Source organism: Alternaria burnsii (assembly GCF_013036055.1).
Source record: "Alternaria burnsii strain CBS107.38 chromosome Unknown 752, whole genome shotgun sequence".
Lineage (NCBI taxonomy): Eukaryota > Fungi > Ascomycota > Dothideomycetes > Pleosporales > Pleosporaceae > Alternaria > Alternaria burnsii.
Window position 1 is genome coordinate 1,434,013 of NW_024066114.1, and position 17,353 is coordinate 1,451,365.

At 51.5% G+C, this 17,353-nt stretch overlaps 6 protein-coding genes across 6 annotated transcripts; 4 read left to right on the forward strand and 2 right to left on the reverse strand.

Annotated features, from left to right (window-relative positions):
* Positions 1 to 68: 68 nt before the first annotated feature.
* On the forward strand, positions 69 to 1,292 carry GT037_006574 (uncharacterized protein; the record flags this gene model as incomplete). The annotated part of the gene is made up of 1 exon (XM_038931621.1): positions 69 to 1,292. The coding sequence occupies one exon, from the start codon at positions 69 to 71 to the stop codon at positions 1,290 to 1,292; it is 1,224 nt and encodes a 407-aa protein (XP_038786118.1).
* A 613-nt stretch (positions 1,293 to 1,905) lies between these two features.
* Positions 1,906 to 3,595, forward strand: GT037_006575 (uncharacterized protein; the record flags this gene model as incomplete). The annotated part of the gene is made up of 5 exons (XM_038931622.1): positions 1,906 to 1,992; positions 2,046 to 2,243; positions 2,291 to 2,588; positions 2,643 to 2,923; positions 2,972 to 3,595. 5 exons carry the CDS (start codon positions 1,906 to 1,908, stop codon positions 3,593 to 3,595), a joined length of 1,488 nt encoding a protein of 495 aa, XP_038786119.1.
* A 624-nt stretch (positions 3,596 to 4,219) lies between these two features.
* On the reverse strand, positions 4,220 to 7,428 carry GT037_006576 (p-loop containing nucleoside triphosphate hydrolase protein; the record flags this gene model as incomplete). The annotated part of the gene is made up of 8 exons (XM_038931623.1): positions 4,220 to 4,437; positions 4,494 to 4,775; positions 4,825 to 5,028; positions 5,082 to 5,306; positions 5,355 to 5,655; positions 5,705 to 6,883; positions 6,934 to 7,160; positions 7,209 to 7,428. The coding sequence occupies 8 exons, from the start codon at positions 7,426 to 7,428 to the stop codon at positions 4,220 to 4,222; spliced, it is 2,856 nt and encodes a 951-aa protein (XP_038786120.1).
* Positions 7,429 to 8,037: 609 nt separating this feature from the next.
* Positions 8,038 to 9,991, forward strand: GT037_006577 (uncharacterized protein; the record flags this gene model as incomplete). Its single annotated transcript, XM_038931624.1, has 3 exons — positions 8,038 to 8,237; positions 8,289 to 8,517; positions 8,576 to 9,991. 3 exons carry the CDS (start codon positions 8,038 to 8,040, stop codon positions 9,989 to 9,991), a joined length of 1,845 nt encoding a protein of 614 aa, XP_038786121.1.
* Positions 9,992 to 10,208: 217 nt separating this feature from the next.
* GT037_006578 (flap structure-specific endonuclease) lies at positions 10,209 to 13,179 on the reverse strand (the record flags this gene model as incomplete). Its single annotated transcript, XM_038931625.1, has 3 exons — positions 10,209 to 12,931; positions 12,982 to 13,118; positions 13,166 to 13,179. 3 exons carry the CDS (start codon positions 13,177 to 13,179, stop codon positions 10,209 to 10,211), a joined length of 2,874 nt encoding a protein of 957 aa, XP_038786122.1.
* A 200-nt stretch (positions 13,180 to 13,379) lies between these two features.
* On the forward strand, positions 13,380 to 17,174 carry GT037_006579 (uncharacterized protein; the record flags this gene model as incomplete). Its single annotated transcript, XM_038931626.1, has 1 exon — positions 13,380 to 17,174. One exon carries the CDS (start codon positions 13,380 to 13,382, stop codon positions 17,172 to 17,174), a length of 3,795 nt encoding a protein of 1,264 aa, XP_038786123.1.
* Between the last annotated feature and the right edge of the window lie 179 nt (positions 17,175 to 17,353).

The window sequence follows — 17,353 nt, forward strand, 5'->3', positions numbered from 1 at the left end:
ACAGCTTTGACCGACGCCGACACTTATTACTTCTCTATAACACAACTCTCTCCATGTCGCTGCTCGTCATGTCAACAGATCCACCTTCCACTTTAGATCGGTTATCGCCTTCCTGGATACGACGCCCAATGTCTCGACGATCGACGTCGCCTCAGAAAGAGTCACGGCCAACAACAGCAAACGGCCTTCTTTCACCAGAGCCAGTACAAGCATCTAGCAACAGCGATGGCTCACGATCACCGCGCTCAAGTTCGTCTGGTCGACGTGGTTCCGTTATGGAGTTAGTCAACAGGTTGCGCTCGTCATCAAATGCCAGCCTATCAAGCAACAAATCACAAGACGCAGACTTTAGTGAAATCGAGAATTGGTTCTTTGGATTTCGAAAGTACAACCAACTAGTCAGCAACACCATCACGCCAAACCAGGCCTATCCATCGAAGGAATTTTCGAAAGCCTCTAAAGCGTTGACGAAAAACTGCGGAGGCAACTTTCTTCATGGCCTGCCAGAGGCAGTATTCGATTTCTCTCTACTTTGGTGTCCTGCAGGGCAGATGATTAAGAAGGACGTCAACGAACCATCCTGGAGCTGGACTGCATATGAGGGTCCGGTTAATTTTCCATTCGACCCTACGACCTGCCCAGATGTTTACAAAATTCCACGGAGCGAGGGCGAATGGTTCCAGTCAGAGGTGGTAAACTTTCACATCGGGCCCGAGTCGGCGCAATATACAGTCCGACGCGAAAAGGGCAACTCCCTGCGCATCCGGTACCCGCCATATTTCCACGCACCACGCGGATCAGATCACAGCAACGAGTCGAATACGCTTCGTTTTACAGCACAAACCATCTCTGCGGACGCCTTCATTGCAGAACAAATACAGCATGAAGAGAAGGATATCCCATGCTCACATCTCATCAACGTTGAGAAGAATTCGCACTGCGGTGTCATAATGGACTACGAATCAGCGATATCTGAGCCATCATCCACAGGTCCCTTTGAGTTTGTTCTGCTGTCTCGCAGCCTATGGCGCGAGCCCTCACCCGACAGCCGGAAACCTGGCTTGAACACCATGCACCCTCCAGGTACACCCATCTGGAACGGAGAGCGATTCCTTTGGGATTCGCGCGTCCACGACCATGACGAGCAATTTGCGACCGGACCCTGGAAGATGCTGAATGTCATGCTGATTAAGTGGGTCGGTGAGCATGCGGAGCGAGTGGCGATTGCGCGGATACACGAAGACGAGTGGCTACAACATAACCCTACGAGGGCGGACATTGTACTTCGTTGAATTTCTTTTGTTTGGTGACGCGCGTTTACGAAGGGCGTGATCGCGTCGGTTTCAACATGCTTGCGCACTACATGACGCGGCCTGTTTCTTTCTGGAGTGATGAGGCGGATAATATAGAAAGATACCATTTGATAGTGCTCTACAAGCACGGGAGGTAGCACATTCTGCTACACGTTTGTTTTGTATCAATACAAGGGGATAGTATGACTCGCTCTCGATTCGGAGAGTGTTCTCGTTTACCAGACGATACCAGATCAACTAGCTGTTCTCTTAAACTCTTGCATCTATGGAAAGTCTTATTAGTTCCATAACGAGCTCCTCGACAACGGTCGCGCTGGCGGAAGTGCAGCCACACAATAGCTCTGCATTGCAATTGCCAGTGATGCTGAGACTAATGTACACAAAAACAGCCTCTTGTCCTGGGTGTAGAGGCTTCACGGTGAAGGTGAACCCGAAACGTCTGCCTTCATTTGTCCGCCCTGCCTTGGCAAGACCTTGTTTTGATCTCAGTCCCTGGCGCCTTCCTCTATGGACGTCCCGCCACTCGAACTGCGCAGATTTCGTATTTGGTCCTTTGACCGCCACTCACACGTTACTCTTCAAGATACCCGCGATGACGGCGCGAAAAGAACGGGCAGCGCAGGAAGCTGTGATACAGAACCTGCGCGCAGAGGGTCAAGCACTACAGAAGAGGTTGGCGGTAACATCTTCTATCTTGTGCGTATTGGTGTTCAACGGCTGACCTGCTGCTAGACCGTGGTCTCAGAATACGGTGTATACTTGAAGAAGTCCAACGGCGTGAGCGAGCTTGTTCGCAGCGAAGTAATGAATTCACAGAATACGACTACAGTCACTGTCCCTAAGACTGCAAGCAAGGATGCCATGATAATTCCAACTAACAATGCCATGGATGCGGTTATACTGGTTCTCATCGATGGGATGAGCCACATGGTACGCCTTTCATCGGAGTTTTTTGTCTTGTATTAACATGCTGGCAGGTTCATGACGAGTTGTACAGCAACAATGGAGGTGCGAAAACTGCGATGCGTCTTCGCGCTGTTGTGCGCGAGAAGCTTGCAGCAGTGCTTCCCGCCATCGCGCGAAGCGGGCAGTATCAAATCGTTATCAAGACCTTTGCTTGTTTGAAGAGACTTCGAGAACGTTTCATCGCTAGGAAGCTTCCGATCCCAGGCCTTAGATCTTTGACATTCCACTTTACCGAATTCACCAAAGTCAGCCCATTCTATGACTTTGTGAACACGGGTGATGAGAACCAGGTGTCGGTAAGAATCAGTGGTAATACTTGCATCTTTTTGTCTTTGACCAATGGGCTGACATACTGGGTTTCAGAAAACCTCAAATTACATATGGCGAGTGGACAGTGCAAACACATATTCTTCTGTGCGGCTGGATCACCAAGATACCACGACACATTGAATCGCCATCTTGCACAGAAGGAGAAAGTGACAATAGTCACCGGCTCGGTTGTTGATGAGAACATCCGTAGGCTTGGCTTGCGTACAATATCGTTCGCCAACGTCTTCAAAGCAAGCCGGCTGAACTATGGAGTTATCGACACTACGACCAAGCCAACTTCTATCAAGGCTCCAGCGGAATTGATTACGCCCAAGGTCTGCCATTCACACTGTCTAAAGATGTCCCACTAATAATGACGTTAGCTTTCGAGTACCTCCGTTACTGCTGTACCGACTAAAGGTCTCACCAGTGTCAGTTTGGTCGCCAAGGAAGTAGACGCGCCTCCTCTTCCGTCACCCCTACCTACTCAAGCTCGCTACGGTCTTGTTCCTATCAATCTAGCAAGGCAGCGACTCGATTTTCGGATGCAAATTCCAACTCCTGCAGAGCTTCAGGCCTACAAAGAACGTAGCAAGGTCCTGGAGCTCTGTATCGATTTCCATTTACATGGAAACTGTATCGCAAGCGATTGTATGTTATCCCATGGCAGCCCTCTGAGTCCAGAAGTTTACAATGTTCTGGAATACAAAGCACTCGGGACACCATGTTCCAAAGGAAGTGAGTGCCGAAGCCTGGATTGCATCAACGCGCATGTTTGCCAGAAAGAGGAGTGCGCTCGCGCGGGCGGGAGGGCGGCCTTGTGTGGGCTGACAGATGCTATGCACCATGTGGATCCGCACGTCGCTGAGTGGGTTGTGGGATATGATGACGCTGTGCAGAGCGACTCACCGGCTCAGGGTGATGTTATCTCTATTGCTGGACCCCGGGTAGATGGTGGTGGCTCAGCGGCGTCTTGGACTACGCGCCTGGACGAGCTTTTATCCTGAACAGTTTCTGCATCGAACCTGGGTGACGGAAGACTATGAAAGAACCTCTGTTGATGTATATATTTAGTCTCTATTCGAGTCTCCGACCAGGGGGCTTCATTGTGTGTGGGGGTCATCGACCATGTCTCCATGACAAGCACATCGGCACAGATGGGCTGGCATTAATGTACACTAGCGGACTGCAACCTCATAGCGTCGCAGCTTAATGACAGTCATGATGGTTCAAGTTCCTGGTGCATTGAAGTGACGTCTGAGTAGCGCAGGTGCCCAAAATTACCGAGCTTTCGTCACCGGGGTCCAACTTTCGCGTCTCTGGACCCTGCATCGCGAACAAAACGCGGCCAGCCATCCCATTTTTCCAGAGTTGTATCCCAATGGCCACCGCACAACTTTTCGAACCTTTGTCTTGAGGAGACGTTTCGGACATGGTCGCATAAGATAACGCACGTTATTTAAGGAAGAACTACTGACTGTGCAAAGTGCTGTAATGCCACCAAGGGAAACGACACTCAAATAGCGTAGTATACCGTTCGACTCGATCTTCCTAAGCGATTGACAATCACCAGCGCTACTGTTGTGCCGGTAGGTACGCCAAAACATTGCGGACTTTCCTCGTCAAATGTCCTACTTCCCCGGCGTGCTCGGATACTTGTCTTCGCGATTACCATGCTTATGCGCCCAGGACGAGGCATCCATACCGCTATGCGTTGCCGTCATATATTTTCGGAACGCCGAAGACATCGAAACAACCTGCTTGAGGTGGGCTTCTGTTACTTCTGGCACTTTGCCGCTTGTTTTGTACTTGGCATCAAACACAGCCAACGCCACAGCGGTTTGGAAGGCTGATGAGGGCTTTTGTTAGTAAAAAGGACTAATTTGCGACTGCTTGTAAGCTTACCGTTTCGAATCTCTCTACCATTCCATTCCAGAGCCTGAACGTCGCGACTTTGGACATATCTCTTGGCGTCATACTCATAGGTGATCTCAGGTCCACCACGTTTGTGATCCTGCTGTAGCTTCTTGAAAAGATTGTCCCATATCTTGTCCCGTGCGTTGTCGCTGAGCGGTTCGTATCCGAGCGACAGATGAATGCGTGACATGAAAGCTTCGTCGAAGTGCCCCACACGGTTTGTGGTCAGGAAGAGTATGCCCTGGAAATAGTCCAACGCCCTTAGAAAGACTACATCAGGTATCAGACTTGTTCCGTTATGATGAGGGGCTTTCATTACCAGATACAATACTGTTGCGCTTCAAATCATGAGTTGTGCGCTGCTCAAGGTATACATCTGCCTCGTCAAGCAGAACTATAGCATCCCAGTCGCTAGCCCTCTTGAAGTAGCGTAAGAGGCTCGTCTCTAACGCTTCGGGCTCGTGACCGAGATCGGCTGCGGTAATGCTGAGCAAAGGACGTTTAGTGTACTCAGCAACGGATTCTATAGAATGATCAGTATTTCTTTGCTAGGAGGTCATGTGAATGAAGCTTTACCAGCTGTGAGCGTCTTCCCGGTACCGGGAGGGCCATGCAGCAGGATGATCTGGCCTTCGCCTTTACCATGAATGAAGTCTGCACTGAACCTTGAAGACTGGTCACTATCCGTGTAAGTTCGAGCTATGGCTTTGATCATCTCCTTGTTGTTATCGTCCATTACGAGGCTACTGATAGCGCCTTCAGCCATGCTCGCTGGTTCGAGGCCTTCAACGTCCAATAGATCTAATTTAAAGTCAGCCGACATGCCTCCGTATGGATTCAAGAACGTACCGTATGCTCGATCTTTTAACACAAAGGCAAACATGTGAGAGGACATCACTTTATATTGTTGGCGCTCAAGCGCTTCGATCTCATCGGGTACGATATCGAGGTAATCGCTGAATCGTTTCTTATCGTACGTCTCTTGTAAGTCAAAGGACACTCGGCAATCCTTGCACTCGCAGCGCGCCATGCGGGTCGCCTCGCGAACTCCATTGGGGTATGTTGCAGGCCAATGATGGTCAATCTTCTCGAATCCCTCGTTTGACCAGGGCGACGAGTCATGTTCGACGACAACACGAGCACGTTTGTACTACCACTTGTCAGCCGTAATACTTTCAAATAGACACCAGTAGCTCTACCATCTTGTTCCCAGCCTTTAGGCCTTTGCCCGTATACTGCAGGAACGCCGGTGCTTTGGAGTAAGCAAAGTAGCGTTTCCCACGCTCAACAAGTCTCTTCTCAGATTCGCCATTGTCATTCTCGTCAATGAAGCGAGCAGGAATAACCTTGAGGCTGGCGATATCTCGTTCATTGTCAAAGACATTGACTTCGACAGTGCGGTAATCAGGCGATATGGTTTTTCCCACAAGCACCAAGTTCCAGACAATTATCTTATAATTGCGATTCATCTTCTCTCCTGCACGCTCAGACGGACCCCCTTCCACCGCATCTAGTATATATGCATTGAGGGATCCGTCATTATCTCTAACGTACACCTGGCTTCCTGGCTTGAGCAGCAACCAATACGTGGCAAACGTGACAGTGGGTACTTTTCTTTCAAGACGCGCTTTGAACTCCTTTGTCGGCACCCCAGACTTCGAATTTAGGTAATCATCCAGGAGATTCAGGTGCTCGTCGAACTTCTCGTTGAAAAGAGTTGTGTGTTTGTTACGGAGAGCTGTATTTCCATTCCGGTATTCGAGCAAGTCTGGAAGGTGATGAAAGAGCTCTGGGTAGGGATAATAGAACAGCCCAGTAACTAGATCGGTGTCCCGCTCATCTGACATCTCCGTATACGAGATCGCAGATTTGAGGATGTTGAGAAGATACTGAGAGTTAATCCTCAGGCTTGTGCTGGTGACTCGATCATGGGTTCCAAGCTTCGTCTTCTTACCATCGGTCATGTCCCCGGTTGTTGTTGTGTTCTGATAATGTGGTGACAAAATATTCTTGATCTCTTGTAATGCAGGTAGTCTGTCATTACTATCTGCAACCTCGAACTCCACAGGTTCTTTGGATGTGTTCGTTGCAATCAAGTACTCTTTGCCGTCGGCCTCACTTCGTCGGAAGTTGACAACATACTGCACACTGCTTTCGTATTCTTTGCTTTCTGGCTCGTCTGAATCGTCCGAGCCGTCCGAGTCATACGCAGAGTGAGTCCAAAAATCAATTTGAGAATCATGTTCGATAACCTCTTCCCATGTTTGCGGATGTATATAGCCATTGACTCTATGGAAGATGGTGATGTCGCCATTACTGATGTCACGCAAAGTGTCTTCATCTTCGCGATACCATTCCATTAGAAGTGCTTCCATGGCCTGTATTAGTCAACAGATATATCCGCAGTATATGATGACAAGAAACTTACTCGCCAAGAGTGGCATGCTGTCCATGGCACGACGAGAAGTTCGGAATCACCGAACCTTACTTTGATATAGCGTTGCTCACTTCTCTTGCCTGTCACTACATTTAAGCCAGTGGCGTCTTCTGAATTGGTTGCGATCGCTTTGTTTATAGCAGAACCGAGACGTTCCATGAGAATTCTCTCTCTGTGCTTCTCTTTGAGAATCTCGGTCTCAGGGGAAGGATGGCCTGCTGCTTTTTTCAGTTTTACTCGTTTTATTCAGATTTGTTTTTTGTTACCATTGGTGCTAGCAGTTTTGCCAGCTTCATGAGACTCTTCTGATGTCGCTGTCGTGGAAGGCACACCTCCCACATCATCGGTGAAAGTAGAGGCATCTTTGTCATCGTCGACGGTCGAACCGGTTTCAACAGGTTCTGAAATATGTATAGAATCCTGGACTGTGTCTTGCAATTTGATGTTTTGCACAGAGATTGGCGAAGGGATTTCTACAGCTGCCATGGCGGGCAGCCGATGATAGACCTGAGTGGCTCTCGATGAGTAAATATCTCCAGTAATCAGTAGAGCTCAGCCCAAGAGCACTGTGGCAGATACAAGTATCTGATCAATGCATAATTTCTTGCCTAAACCGAGTTGAGAGCGTTGAGGAGGAAAAGAGCGCGAAAGAGCTTAACGGATCGAAGGCTGCCTCGAATTGGGATACAGCGGAATTGGCCAGTTAATGACCAGCCTGAGCCGTGATCAGATTATCGGTTTCACCGGTCGGCACATATGCGCTGTTTGAATGTCTGCATGAACTAAGATGAGAAGGGTGGTAAGCAGCTAAAACACATCTACCACGACCTGGTTGTGGCGTTGGTGGCAGGAAAAACCATGCAATAGACCGCAAACAGCTCGCTTGGAGATACACGAGGTGGTACGAAGATAACAGTAAACAGGTTGCCATTCGTCAGAGTGGACACATGACATGCATACCGTAATCAGCTTTTGGGGGCGGAGGATCGAGCTGCATAATCGTGACCAATACAGCGCGGGGTATGCATAGCCTCGTTCGTGTTGTGCAAATAGTCGAGTAATCTAGATTTCAATCTTGTTTTCACATCTGCTAAAATGTCAGTTGAAGGCGCTTTTTCAAGAAACGCGGTCGAGCACCAAGAAGGGTTGACTCTAGTAAGAAGATTTACAGGTGAACTGAAAGGCGATACAACGCTCGAGCGCGCAGCTACCAGCGCGCAGCAAGAGCAGGATGTCATCGCAGAAGCGCAGATGGAAGCGCGAATGCGAACTTTGCTTCAGGATGAAAATCCAAGGTCAGTGAAGGCGCGCGTATTTTGAGTTTCAGAGGCTGACAATTGTGGAAGCAATGCTCTTTTTCACGAGGCTGAGACCGCCAGGCTTCTGCTGATGAAGACACATCAGATATTCGAAACACCAGAATCGCCGTCAACATTAGCAAAGATAGGTTTGAGTCGAAAGACAGCTCGAGCGACGGCGAACGAAGCTCTCCAGAACAGGAATGTCTATGGATTCAGTCAATTGAGCGACTATGTCAACAGCCTTGAATCCGCATGGAAGAGTAAACAGCCGAAAGTGAGACAGCGTCCACGACGAGAGACAACTGAACGTACCCTACTTACCGAATTCCTAGTCTCTTCAACGGTTTCGAAGACTCTGTGGCGGACTTGATGCCCACAAAAATGCATTCGCGATCTTCCCATCCCAGAACGACTACACATCTGCATTATGTGGTAGTCTTAAGTTCATAGTTGCTGCTGCCGTCAATCATGACGAGATCGCGGATACCATCTCGGAAACTGTGACTGAAATTACTGAGAAAGCAGCACGCGCCGCCAAGATTTTACTGGTCTTGCAAACTCGTGAGATACGGATGTTGTTCTCAGAGCTCTACGCTCGTGTGTTCAGCTTTTATCGCGACGCCATAGAGTGGTACATGAGAAGCAGAACCTCACGTTTCTTTGCTAGCTTCAATGAAAAGATCAAGGATCGATACGTAAAGGCCGCAAAAGAGATTGAGGATACCGTTAATGAGATGTATCGATTACAGAGCATTGCTCTATTTGCCATGCAAAAGATCAGGCATACCGAACAAGAGCGGCGCGACGAGATTATGCGACAAAGACATCAAAGTCCCGACTTTTCTGATCTGATAGCTGCAGGGGAAAGAGCACAGCAGTTGCTGTTGAGTTTGCATAAGAGCATGTGCGTCCAATCCTCTGCTGTCCAACCTGTACCAAGTTCTGGGCGTGGCGAGTTCCCTGCTCTTTCCAATGGAGACACGAGGGCGCCCGATCTGATTGATCGAGCAACTGCGGGGAGACTGGCAGCTAATTTGCAGCACTATGTTGTCGGGACTGAAGGTCACTCCCTCTTCAATGACGGTAGCTTTTGGCTTCCAGAGGTTGACGTAGCATCGAAACTCCACGATTGGATGGGAAACGAAGCAAGCTCTCCTACGTTATGGATTTCGACCTTGGAGTTTTCACCGCCTGATATACCAGGCTCACGCGCAGCTGCTTTGAATGCGCTGGTCGCAGCATGGACAGCTGAGCTCCCAATCATTTCGCATTTCTGTGAGCGACCTCGCTTTGCGACACTTGCAAGAGATCGCGAAGTCGAGAAAGTCGGTCTGTTTGGAATAGTATACAGTCTGATCTCTCAGCTTTTGCAATTCGAATTCGAGGGCGACGCGTTCGAAGTTGCTCAGTCGCGAGTAGAAAAGCTTGATGGGTCAGATGCAAGTTGGCCAACTGCTCTTGAGATGCTCTCGGCTCTCTTGCAAGCGACTCCGCATCTCGGAACATGCGTTATAGATGGTCTAAACGATCTGACGTTCGCAGAGGGCGCAAGTTGGTGCAATGACTTTCTTCACATCCTCTTCAGGCACCAGGAGTCTTTCGCAGGCCGTTTCCGGATCCTGCTTACTACCGCTGGTCAGTCTCGAGTCGTGCAGGACCATGTGAGCATCACCGATCGTGTGTTCACTCAGACCGGGACGCGGGAGGTCATTCGCAACGGGCGGTGGTATGATAGATTGGAAAGCTGAGTCGTAGCTGAGATGAGCGATGAAGGTTCGGGAATGTGGGGATCAAAAGCCTGGCTGTTTCCACCCTACTTCCGAGGTTTCTCCCATTTCAAAGATAATAATCCAAAGTGGTATATCAGCAACTCCGCGCTTCATATGCATCATACAGAACCAAAAACCCAGACATGTATCGCCTGACCAATGCAAACCCCCACATTCAGAACATAACCAACCAAGGCTATGTAAGATCCAGAACCTCTACAGCGCTTTCTCTCCATTTCCGCCTATCTTTTCCCTTGAGTACAACTTCCGCTACACTGTCCCCGGTCTTCTCAGGGCTATTCACGTCCACAAAGTCCCAGGCGCCGACAATGCTTTTCCGCAAAACGATTGCTCGCTTTTTCTTCTCTCGTGTCTTCCATGCTGCTGGCGGTGACGTTCGAGATGGCAATTGTGGTGAAGTCGATTCGTGGCTGCGCGGTGATCGGCGGAGAGAAGAAGGTGATGTGTGAGTCGGTGGGGGAGATGCTGGTGTGGGGGCTGCAGGCTTCCCACGAGGTTCCGGTGCGCGCTCAAACACCGGTGATGAGAGTTCCGTCAGGTCAAGCATATCGACCTTGGAAGACACTGACTGTGGTCTCGTTGAGAGGAGTCCTGGTGACGTGAGATCCAGGGTATCATGTTTTGGCGATTCTGATCTTAGCTTCGCTGGAACAAGGCGTGGCGATGTGAGGTCAAGAGATTCGACTTCAGAAGGCGCTGACATGGTTTTGCTGAGACGAGGCGAGGTACGGCGGGGTCGCGATGCACCAAACACATCTTTTATGCTCTTCTTCTTGTTAGACGTAGAGGATGCTGTAGAGGTGTGTGACGCATTGGATGATATCGATGTCAATGGTGGACGCGTCGTAGATGTTGTGGGATGTTGTACGCTGCTACTTCGCTGATGTCGCGTTGACCGTTCCGGCGAAGAAAGGGTCAAATCCAGCGAGTCTGCTTCTTCCGATAGAGATCGGAGCTTTGGTGGTGCTGGCACTGGTGCTGCATCGAGTCCTGGTGTCACACCTCGCCGTTTAGTCGGAGTGACCGATGCTCGCCATGCATCCAATGTTGCTTGCGATGCTACAGACACACCCCGAGACGGTCTTGCAGCTGGTGCGGCTTTGGTGTTCCTTGTTCTTGCTTTCTTCGCAGGTAGTTGAGAAGGAGAGGGATGCGCTGGTGAGTCCGCCAAGTCCAATACTTCTATCGTATCCAGAAGGGGTGGTGTAGAAGGCCGATCGAGGATACTGCTGGTATTAGCCGGCAGCGTCTTCGAACGTTGGATCGGTGCGCGTCTTCTCCGTTTGCTCACACTTGGAGGTAGGTCTAGGAGAACAGGAGATAGCGACTTCTCACGTTCAGGACGTGGTGGCGGTACTGTGACCTGAGTCCTCACCGGGGAAGAAGAAAGCAGGCTAACCACATCGTCTTCCTGCAGCACAAGCTTCCGGACAGGGAGAGGAGGTTCGGCAGTCTTTTCTTGTGTCTTCGCAAGTGCTCGCGAGAGCTTTGAGCCCGGTTTGGTCACTTTGGCGAAGGTTTCGATGCGAGCCTGTGGTTGATCTCCGGCAGTCTTCGTTCGCCTGGGTGCGGCCTTGGCCTTTGGTGCAGCATTGCCAGGCTCCTGCACAGTTGCTGCGCGTTTGGGCTTCTGCTTCGTCTGTCGCTCGACTTCCCAGTCCTGAACTTTGAGTGGTACGCCAACCTTGACGAAGGTCTCCATCACCCATATCCGCGCAGCTTTCTCTGGGTCAAACTTGGTAGGTCCGCGCTTCTTGGGTCCATCCTCTTCCAGATCATCGTCATCGAGGTCTGCATCTCCTCCAGCTTGTTGGGAACTGGGTGGTGGCATTTCCACATCGTCGTCCGGATCTTCCTTGCTAAGGTCGATTTTTACAAGCTCGATAGGCGTGAAGCTGACTCGTAGTTCAGTACAGTTGTCTGTGACCGGGTGCTGTCGTTTCCCGTGTAACCCTTTGATGAGAAGGGCTTCGTCTTCTTGTATGGCCTGGATATCGTTTGAGGGCAACCGATCGAGGCTTCCAGCACGTAAGCGTAGCTGTCGCACTACCAATGATGGCGCTAGACTGCGAACAAAGTGTTTTGCGCCTTCGAGCTTGACCCAGTCGAACGCATCATGGGTGAACTCGCGCAAACCCGAAAAGTCAATCTCCTGATCCCAGTGGATTGACCGGCGCAATTTTTCCAAACCAGCTTGATTCGAAATCGCCGGATGTGTGTAGTAGCCTAGAATGTCCAGCCGCGGGAAGTCGTCTGGGATCTTGAGAGCGCCATGCTTGCGCTTGAAGAGTTTGCTCTCATTCGTCTTTAGCTCATGCTGTAGTCGCTCCCGCCACTCGGCCATGGCCCTGGAGTCGTTCTTCGGAATCTTGCATAGGTCTGCGCCAAATCCTGCCTTGGCCGCCTCGCATGCTGTCTTGGGACCACATCCAGGTATACCCTCAGGAACGTAGTCTCCTCCGCTCATGAGCGCGACCAAGATCATGCCCTCGCGATCCAACCCTGACGGACCGTTCTTCGTTTCGACCGCATCGTATACGTTGACGTGGGTTGGTGTTTTCCCAGACTTCTCCGGTGACCAGTTGCGTATCGTGATGCCACTTCCGAACATGAGAGTGTCTACATCTTCACTCAAAACAGCATCCACAATCCCCTCTCGCTGGAGCAGCGCGCATTCTGCCTCAGCTTCGCCAGGCGCGAGGTGTATAGGGTATCCAAACTGCTTCAACAGCTGCTTTGCGAGAAATTCGGGGATGGAGGCGACGTTCGGACCAGTGCGTTTGTTGCGCTTGAAAGGCGGCTTGTTCGGTCCATCGAAGACGAAGACAGGATGGATCGCAAGGGAGATGAGGCGCAGGAGGCGATAGTAGAAGGTGCGCAAAGCGGGGTTCGTGCCGCCTATTCACGTTTAGCATAACTCAAGCTTGCGCGAAATCGGAGGTATTGACCTTTGCTAGCCTGTATCTGAAAAAGCCATATGGATGTGTCAATAGCAATGCGCAGTGGACGACCAGTCTCTTCGAACTTTTCAACAGCAAGCTTAGAGAGGGCTACGCGCTTTCCCGGGCCGATCTCCTTGTAGATACTGCGAGAATTAGTACAGAACAACTCGGTGCAGAATGCTCAGCTTACCCATGAATACCCATCGCGACTCCATAACCTGCAAACGACTGCGTGGCAGGCTGCCTTGTTCGTGGTGTCGCGACTAGCTGGGGGTTGATAAGATAGTTACCCTGACAACGTCGCGTGGCCCGTCCCGCATTCTGACGGATGCACGTTTGTTCCCCACCTGTACCATTCCTATCGCACTAACATCCAAGACACCCCTCGGAACCGTCTCCAAGACATGGCGCCCCGCGGTCGAAGCGCAACGGCAGGCGACGATGCCCTTACCGACCGCAGTTACGACTCGAGCCCGGATCCGCTGGCCCTCTCCTTTGACGGCACCATCCCCATGTCAGGACGAAAACCCATGCCAAGAGATTCAATGGCGCGAAGCTCGCCGAGCAAGCAGAACCGCAGACTCGAGGCATCCGAGATGATGTTCTCCTCGCCCACCAAGTCGATGATCATGAGCACACCACGAGCGGGCGGCGCAAGCCCCTGGCGCATCAAGGTCACCGTCCAGGCCGAGCCCGGAAGCGACGAAGTAAACGCCGAGTCGCCATCCGTGAAGCGAGTCACGAGGACCAAGACAACGACAGTACCATTGAAGGACCACGAGGCGTCATCTCCCGTCAAACGCCCTCGCGGACGGCCAAGGAAGTCTGACGTAGGGGCCACCCCGAAGTCAAAGCGAAAGGGAACACCAGTCAAGAGAGCGGCACGATCTAGGTCTCCAGAGACCAACATGAAGGCTGGAGAGTCGAGCGCAGCCGACGTGGATACCGACGTGCCTCCCAAGAAGCGCAGAGGGCGGCCCAGGAAGAACGTGCAACTACCGCCGGAGGCATCAGACGCACGAGAAGGCTCTGCGCAAGATGTCACGCCCGTATATCCTTCAAGCTCCAAGTCGGAGACCTCAAGGAAGAGCGCACACTTCGCAGATCTCCCCGGCCCCACTACCGAGACCATGAGCGATGCGCTGATGCACGCTGAGGAACTACCCAATCTAAGCTCGCCGATACAAAGAAGTATGCGACAGGATCTACGGACGCGACAGGGCACTCCGCATGCGAACAAGGTGGTGCTGATGGAATCTGATGAACACGAAGAGGAGGGAGGCGACGTTCTTACACCGGATAGTGGAGAGGACGGGGATCCTATACCAACCAGTGAAGGTGCCGATGTCGATGTTGACATCTCTGAAGACGGTCACGCAAGCCTGCCAACACCCAGCGAAAGCTCCGTCCACTCCAGCGACGCAGGCGATGACTACGGTCAAGCCTTCGAAGACGACGAACCCGAAGACGGAGATGCCGCAGGATTCGGCTCTGACCAGGCCACCACGAGGATGGTCGACGATACCACTATTCAGAACGAGAGCTTCACCATGATATCGCTCGATACACTGCTTAGCAATGGAGCACGTAGTCCGTCAAAACCAGAAGAGGCACAGAACACCGCAGCACCAGCTGTCAAGTCGTCACTCAGGAATGAGTACACAAGGCTGTCCGCAGACACGACGCATGATGCTGGATCATCGAATTCTGAAGAGCCTCCACTACCTCCACCCGAAACTTCTACAGTGCCAGCTGACTCTGTACGGCCAAAATTACCGCGCTTTGTGACGCCTGTTGTAGATGCCGATCTTCCATCAGCACCGCCCGCTCTTGAGTCCGTTCGTTCCAAATCACAAACGCCAACGCTCGGTCGCGTGGTTACTGCTGGTGTAGCTTTGCAAGGTTTATTGGATCCCAATCGTCTTAGTCTCACACCAGAACCTTCTCAACAGGCACTCAACCAAAAGCGCGGTTCGTTAGATGATCTGTTCCGAGGCTTCAGCGAAGGCACCCGGAAAGAGCTTCAAGCAGGTCTGCGTCTTGGTGAGCAGCTCGCTGAGGGCCAAACACACGAAGAGAGTGCGCCTGGTCCTTCGAGCCCTATCAGGAGTCTTCCCACGATGGCTCCCAGACAAGGTGTGTTCCGAATGCAACGAAAGTATCGTCAGTCACGCCTTATTACACCTGAAGACCAAGACCATGTCGCGATACCAGAGGAGCCAATATCAACAGAGCCAGCACCAGCAGAACCCACAGCTATGGAGGGTGAGGTGCAGTATCCGACTCTGAATGTGGAAGAAGAGGAATCCGAGGAGGAGGAGCAGCAGCAGCAGCAGCAGCAGGAAGAAGAGGCACCGTTAAGCCCAGCAAGAAGCGAGGGCGAGATGAGCTGGAGAGTCGACACACCTCCCGCGAAACGCCCTGGCTTATCACCAAGAAACAATGTGATCGAAGAAGCCCAGCAGGATCAGCCCGGAAGACAGACCAAGAAACCTGCGCAATGGGACGACTTCGCTGACATCTGGCAAGAGGAGGCCAGTCGCTCGTTGATTTCAGCTGAGCCAGAGGAAGTGCCTGCAGAGAAGGAAGAATCTTTGCATGACATCTTCACAGAGAACATTCCTACCAAGCCGGCTCGTAGCCAGCTCCTAAGAGAGTGGCGTCGCAAGAGGGCGAACGAACTCCGCCGCGGCGGCGAAGTAGAACCACAGAAAGAGCCCAGTCCTGCACAGCCGGAGCCCGAAGTTCCAGACCAACCAGAGGATGAAGAAGAAGAAGAGCAAGGCAGTGATGTTGTGACGCCATTGTCCGAAGACAAGCCAATGCAGGATGGAGATGAGTCGAGTCCTGCGAGCGAGGCTAGTGATGACACTGGTACATTCTTCCAGTCAAACATGCCGAATGTTTTCAATCAGAAGCAACCATCGCGATTCGAGCAACGGAGGCCGAGACGGCAAGAGAAGGAGAAAGTCAGTTTGGAAGAGCTTCTCGACCAAGGGGAAAGCTACGTTCCAGAGTCTTCGCCGCCAATGGCAACAAAGAAGCCATCTCCGCCAACAAAGACGAACCCGTTCATTGACACACCACCTCGTTTTCCAGCTTTGATGAGCTCACCAAAAAAGAGCAGTCCTTTGAGGAGAGAGCTTCAAAGTGCCGATATCTCAACAAGCTCGGTTCAGTTTGAAGAGTCGACGCTACCACTCGCGCAAAGCTCGCCATTCCACACTGTTGTTGATGGTGATAGCAAGATCTCTGCAGCATCCGATCAACGACAGTTTCGTGTGGAGATGGAGGGTAACACAGCTTCTACCATAGTTCGTGTCCGTGAAGAAGCGAATGAGTACCTTGACGCCTACGAGCCGCAAGAGCGGACCCTGAACGAAATCACGGAGATCACCGAGGAACCGAGCAGGCTTGCATCAAGCCCGCCGAAGATGCAGCAGCGTTTCCAGCAAAGCTTGTTGTCAGCACGTAAGCCTTCGCCGCTCTCCAAGATTTCGCAGCGTTCAGGCGAGTCTCCCGCGCCATCATCGGCTCGTTATAGCGGACCGCAAGTTGTCGACGACTCAGTAGAGACTTCTTCCAGCGTTCAGTCGCAAGCCAGCCCTGAAGTAGCCGCTCGCGAACAACCGACTCTTCTCGATCGCGTAAAGTCTACCATTACACGGCCGCCTCCTCCCGCAGCACATCCGATCATCTCGCGCCTAACACCACTTCCAAAGATCGAGCCTTGGACAAGGACACACTACAAGGCGCTCGACAAACTCTACACAACGCACCTCAAGCACCCTGCGCTCTTCTGTCCATCCATTGTTCCCCCTACGCCGCTTTCAAACACCAACGGCTACCTCCTGCGACAGTTCATCTCTAAGAACGGAAACTTACCTTATGTCGGGGCCACGTTCCACGCCTGGGGTTACAGCATGGTCATGACCGAGAAGCTGGTTGTCATGTGCAGCGTGTTCATGCAGCTTCTGAGTCTTCAGGATGAAGAGGAGTATTTTGAGGTCACTGGAAAGAGGCTTCAGATGGGTGATTGCGCGCCTGGTAACCTTGGCGATCTAATCACTGGTCAAGAGGTATTGAGGCGACTTGCTACTGTCGTTATGGGCGAGAGTGTAAGAAGAGATGAGAGGGAGGGTAGGGAGATTGATCGTAGTGGGGGCTTGGAGGTCGAATGGCCGCGGCGCGGTCGATGAGTGTTGGCTCAGTACCCTGATTGTGTTTGGCGTTTGGGGTTGTGGACTTTGGATATAATGCGATGATACCAGTTCTTTTGTTTAGGGTCGGGCTTTTTGGATTTTGTAGGATACCAAGATACCTCGGCGATGCGATTTCAATGTTATTAATTACCTACCAAGACTTCACTCATATGACG